This window comes from Ipomoea nil, unplaced genomic scaffold, assembly GCF_001879475.1.
Source record: "Ipomoea nil cultivar Tokyo-kokei standard unplaced genomic scaffold, Asagao_1.1 scaffold0878, whole genome shotgun sequence".
Taxonomy (NCBI): domain Eukaryota; kingdom Viridiplantae; phylum Streptophyta; class Magnoliopsida; order Solanales; family Convolvulaceae; genus Ipomoea; species Ipomoea nil.
Window position 1 is genome coordinate 1,535,590 of NW_017617306.1, and position 6,275 is coordinate 1,541,864.

Sequence of the window (6,275 nt, forward strand, 5' to 3'; positions counted from 1 at the left end):
TAACACTACCATAGTCCTCCGACCATGTAGTCATTACACCATCATAGGATCCTTCATGGCTTTTAGCCGATCCGTTAGACAACACAATAGGTACCAATTGTGTGCCATTAGCCACAGGTCTACCGGATCGTGAACCAAAGTTCTCCGGAGCACCATCGTGTGTCTTTGCAACTCCCATGAAAATATTATTTCCAACGTTGCCGCCGTCAACCGGCATCACAGAATGTGCAACATCGTTGCCGTTCTGACCATTTGAATGTGCACCTCCGGCAACATTCACGGATCCAACACTTTTGGAATCCATCGACTTGTTCATTATCACAAAGAGTAAGGTTTTAAGATTGTTGTAGATAATGAACCACAATCGATTTAAATATCCCTTAAAATAATATTTATATATATACACACGAAATATATATAAAATATTATTGGATATATATATCCGAAATATATATATATATATATATATATATATATATATATATATGCACACAAATATATATAAAACGGATCCAAAGGTTATATATACGTATATATCTACGAGAAAGATATAACAATATATATCAACCAAAAGGAACTTATAATCCTCAGATTATAACTCCAAATCAACAAGAAAGAACGGATTTTTGCCTAGAGCATAATCCTAAAACAAGAAAGAAGGAGAAGAAGAAAGAAATGTACGAGTTAGGCGAGTGCCTTTCTTTCCTTAAAACCTTATTTGCCACCTCCCAAAAGTGCTAGGAGCGTTGTGGCCTAGGCTTCCCAGGATAAAACGTACAACGGTTCGACGTTTGAGCACCCAAACGAACGAACCCGGCGAACAAGAGCACGGGCAAACCACAGCTTCAAGAATGGAGTAGAAGCAGAAGTATTTTGAGGCTTGGAAAAATATTTTTCTTGTGTGTTGTTGTTACTTTTTCCTTAGAAAAATTCTGCTGCACTCTACCCCTTCTTATATAGGGAATGAGGAGTCAATAACCTTTATTATGGCATTTAAGGGCATCCCTACAACTCTTGTAACGGCAACCATTAACATGGGTGTTAATTCAAAAATTAAAATTGAAATTAACTCAAAGAATTAATCCCATAACAGCTGAATTAAATCCCAACAGTCACAAACAAGAGCTTCAGGCCAAACTTTCTGCCTAAGTAGTAGTTTCGGCCATCAGGCCGAAACCACTACTTTCGGCCTACTACACGAAACATATGATCAAGTTTCGTGGTGGCCCAAGTGGCCCACGAAACAATTGTTTCATTTCATGAAACAATTGTTTCATTTCACACGAAACAAGAAACAAGAAACATTGTTTCATTTCACACCACGAAAGTTGCATTACAGTGAATCCATTTCTCACTGTTTCACCTCGAATTAGTGAAACCATTAACTAACTTTCGGATTATTTCGTGGCTAAATTGGATAGGAAAATTGCGCACACGAGATTAGGCTTGATCCAAGCTTTTTCGATCTCATTTTTGGGATTTGATTTGCACCCCCCTACGCGCGAGAGAGAGCTTTTATGTTATACAATTCAATAAGCTTAAAAATAGCTCATGTATAAATAGTGGGGCAAATTCTCTTCCCAAACCAATGTGGGACAAAAGCTCACATTTTCCCTTCATTTTCCAACTCAAATGGGTCTACTTTGAGAATCAATATCTCATTCACCCATTATCCGTTTTGAGCGTACAATATATCAATCTCTTCGTCTCACCACGAAGAACCCGAACCCACTTTGACCCGACCCAAATCGGAAGTGGACCCCACTGATAATTGTACCACAAAATAGCCACTTAATATGCCATTTTATGCCATTTTAAGCTATTTTTCCAACAACTTCTCGCTCTTCCCATGCAGTATTCTTGCTGAAACAAATATTAGATTTATGATAATTAACCATTTGCCCAGACAACTTTCCATACCTCATCAAACATTGCTTTATCACACTGGCCTCCTGAAAATTTTCCTTAAAAAACAATAAACTATCATCCGCAAAGAAAAGATGCGATACCGGGGGGGCCCCTCTAGCTACTCTGCATCCGTGTATAGATCCCGCTACCTGAGCTTTCTGCAAAAGTAAAGATAATCCCTCTGCACAAATAATGAACAGATAGGGAGAGAGGGGATCACCTTGTCTGAGACCCCTTGTCGAAACTACCTGTCCCCTTGGCGCACCATTTACCACAATATTATACGTCACAGTTGTGACACACAGCATAATCAAATCAATCCATCTCCTATCAAACCCCATAACTTCCGACATCTTTTTCAAGAAAGACCATTTCATTCTGTCATATGCCTTTGCCATATCCAATTTTAAGGCCCCCCACCCGACTCTACCACACTGCTTTCTATTCAAAAAATGACCAACCTCCGAAGCTACCAGAATATTATCCGTAATTAATCTCCCCGGAATAAAAGCACTCTGGGATTCCGAGATTAGATCTCCCATAAGCGGTTTCATCCGATTTGCTATCATCTTAGCCATAACTCTATACAGCACATTACTCAAAGCAATCGGTCTCATATCCCCAACCGTCTCAGGCACATTTTTCTTAGGAATTAAAATCACATTTTTATCATTCAAACCATGTGGAAATCTCCCTGGATTAAGAGAATTTACAATGAACATAGACACATCCTGCCCCACGACATCCCAAAAATGCTGGTAGAAACCTGGATTCATCCCCATCCGGCCCCGGGGCCTTATCAGGAAACATAGAAAATACAGTTGTTTTGACCTCTTCAATACTAAAGGGGCGCATTAACTCAGTATTATGGGTCGGGGAAACCGTGGAGTAAAATCATCAAATAAGGGATCACTGCATACAGAATTACTAGAGGCAAATATTTTTTCAAAGTAATCCAAAACAATCAAATTCATGTTCTCCCCTTCCACCCACTCCCCAACATCATTCTTCAATTTGGCAACATAATTCTTTTCCTTACGGGCAGAGGCATACCTGTGGTAAAATTTCGTATTGGCATCAGCTCCACGCAGCCAGTGTTGCTTCGCCCGCTGCCTCCAAAAAACATCCTCCTGGGCCTCCAGCTGGGACAACTGGTTCTCAAGATTATGAAACTCAGCTATCGCACCTGGATCACGCCTGTGTCTAATGGCTTCCTGCCTCATTCGCAGCCTCTTAATGCTCTCTCCAAACTTGTGGAAATGGTCTCCACCCCACCGCATCAGACTGTGTCCACAACTTTGCTGACAATTCAGCAAATCGTCAGTCCGACCATTCTGCCAAGCTGTCTCAACCACCTCCCTACACCCCTCATCCAGCAACCAGGCCATTTCAAATCTAAAACCCCTCGGACCCCTTCCCCTTTGCATGCATGGTGCATTTATGTTGAGGAATAAAGTCGAGTGATCCGATTTACGAGTCAGAATATTATGTACCTCCGCATGTTGATTAACATCCCCCCAAGATGTCGTTGCCAAAAACTTATCCAACCACTCCTCAATCCAATTACTAGTGCCCTTACTTTTCTCCCAGGTAAACTGATAACCCCGCATAGCTATCTGCGCCAAACCACACCCATCCACTGCCTCCCAAAAATCGCGTAAGAGACTATCCGGGTGCGAGTTCTCCCCCCCCCCCCCCCCCCCCCCCCCTTCTCGTGTTGATATAGGAGATCATTGAAATCCCCTATTACAACCCAAGGAAGAGAGGATTTCCCGCTTAACGTTCCCAGAAGTTCCCATGATTCCCGTATTCTATGTGGTTCTGGGAAACCATAAAAACCTGTCATATGCCATATCCTATCACCCATCCGTACCTCCACATCTACATGGTTGTTAGAGTAGCTCATAAGCGTAGCAGTATTGTTTTTCTTCCAAAGCAACGCTAAACCACCACCATGACCCTCATTGTCAACAAAAACAAACCCTCGAAACCAAGCTTGATACGAAGGCGTTCTACATGATCCTGTCCAACCATAGTTTCCATTAGAAAGACAAAATCCGGCTTCTTACGGGACACCATGTCCACAATCTCTCGAACTGTCCGTGGATTGCCCAAGCCACGGTAGTTCCAACTCAGGGTACTCATTGGGTCGGGCGGGCCTGGGAACCAGTGCCCGCCTGTTGCAAGTTTTTTGAAAAATCTGTCATCACAATATCATCCCCATCCAATCCATGTCGCACACCACCGTTCCCCAATCCTTCCCGCCGACGCTTGGACACGGCTACCACAGCAACCTCATCATCAGTACCCTCCAAAGCCGTCGGCGTCCCTTCCACCGTATGCTGCCCCACGGCAACATCCCTTACCCGTGTAGTACCCCGTACTGCCGTAGCCGGCGGTAGCAACCAACTGCCGCCAACCGGCCACGGCCCTCGAGTTCCACCCGCCCGTAGCTCCGTGTAACACCCCGATTTTTATTATCCAAATTTTCGTCAAATTTTTTTACTTTTTCTCAATTAAAAGTTCAATAATACTCTAGCGGAAGCATTAACTAACCAAAATAAATGGGTGTTACCGCCACGCTCAGGTATTTCTCTATACCTAAACGCTATGGCTAAATTTACAACATCAAATAAATGATCCAAATTCAACTTAATACATAAAACTGAAATTTCTATACAACAATATTTTTCTCAAGAATATCAAATCTTCCATGCTATGTATTCTTAAATAGACTAAACCCGTTCTCAACTTGAATCCTTTTTCATATTCACCTGTAATAATCATTTCACACAAAAAGAGAATATAGACAAAATTAACATAAGCTATGTAAGTTCCATTTCACCCCGTAAAATAATAGGCTTGGATTTTATAAAATTTCCAAATTAAAATACTTATATATTCTTATACTTTCGCAAACCATATATATAAAAATAGGTATACTTTTGTACAATTAACATAGTAGAGACTTTCCAAGTATTACTCAGTAAATAATCATTTTTCAAAACATTCCACGTCATTTTTCCAAAATGTATCATATTTATCAAGGAGGAGTAGATACCGAGTGTAGAGTCTTTAAGCTCTCAACTTAACCACCAAGAGGTATCATAAGCCAATCATGAAAATAATTTAGAATTCCAATGTGAGTTCTACCGGCTCACTCCGGTTTCCATATCTGAGATAAATTTCAAATTTGTGAGTTCTTCCGGCTCACTCCGGTATAAGAAAAATATTTTTGTGAGTTCTCCCGGCTCACTCCGGTAAAATGACCAAATTCCAGTCGGTAGGTTGTGAGTTTTCCGGCTCACACCAGCACCAAATATCACCCTCCTCCAAGACTAAAATATGTATGTATATATAATTTCATGTCAAAATATTTCTTTTCCAAACTTTACTTGGTAATTAAAAATATGAACGTGGAATAATAATAAGATTTCACCATATATATATATATATATATATATATATATATATATATATACCAAAAATTCCAAGCCGAGCATTTACACAACGCGCGGGTTCGACACGTCGAAACCCATTCTCGATACTTCGAGAATCACCACTCACAATGTTACCATTTATCGATAAATGTACTTGTGCCACCATAATATTATAATCACATAATATATATCACACTTAATTTGTGAAATCATATAACTTTGATTTATATAACATCATATCATAACCACATTCACACATTATAAAAACATATACTTACTTTGGGGTAAATATAAAATTTTAGGAGTTAATACCCAAAATCGTCCTCGACTATAGCGGTTTTTCTCAATTTCGTCCTAAACGACTTTGGTGACCTAATATCGTCCCAGACTTTTGTGTTTCGCTCAATTTAGTCCCAGACTTTTGTGTTTTTGCTCAATTTAGTCCCTCATTTGTTATTCTGTCCATTTGGTGTTAAATAAATAGACAATTCAGTAATTTTAATATTGGCATCTCTTTACTCATAGACATGTGAACTGCGAAATCCCCTTTTTTTTTTTACGAATTACTCCCAGAATTACTCCTAAAACTGCGAATATAAAATTTGATTTGCAGGTCCGGGAGTAATTCTGGGTGTAATTCGTACAAGAAAGAGGAATTTCGCACTTCACAAGTTGAAAGTAAAGAGAGATCAATATTGACATTACTGAATTGTCATTTTATTTAACACCAATTTGACGGAATAACAAATGGAGGACTAAATTGAGCGAAACACGAAAGTCTGGGACGATATTAGGTTACCAAAGTCGTTTAGGACGAAATTGAGAAAAACCACTATAGTCGAGGACGATTTTGGGTATTAACTCAAAATTTTAGTAAACATGAAATCTTACCAAAATGATAATTCTAGCAATTCTATAAACCGTCCG

At 39.8% G+C, this 6,275-nt stretch overlaps 1 protein-coding gene across 1 annotated transcript; it reads right to left on the reverse strand.

Moving 5' to 3' along the window:
- Positions 1–2,762: 2,762 nt before the first annotated feature.
- Positions 2,763–3,296, reverse strand: LOC109179172. Its single transcript, XM_019328735.1, has one exon. The coding sequence runs from the start codon at positions 3,294–3,296 to the stop codon at positions 2,763–2,765; it is 534 nt and encodes a 177-aa protein (XP_019184280.1).
- Positions 3,297–6,275: the final 2,979 nt, after the last annotated feature.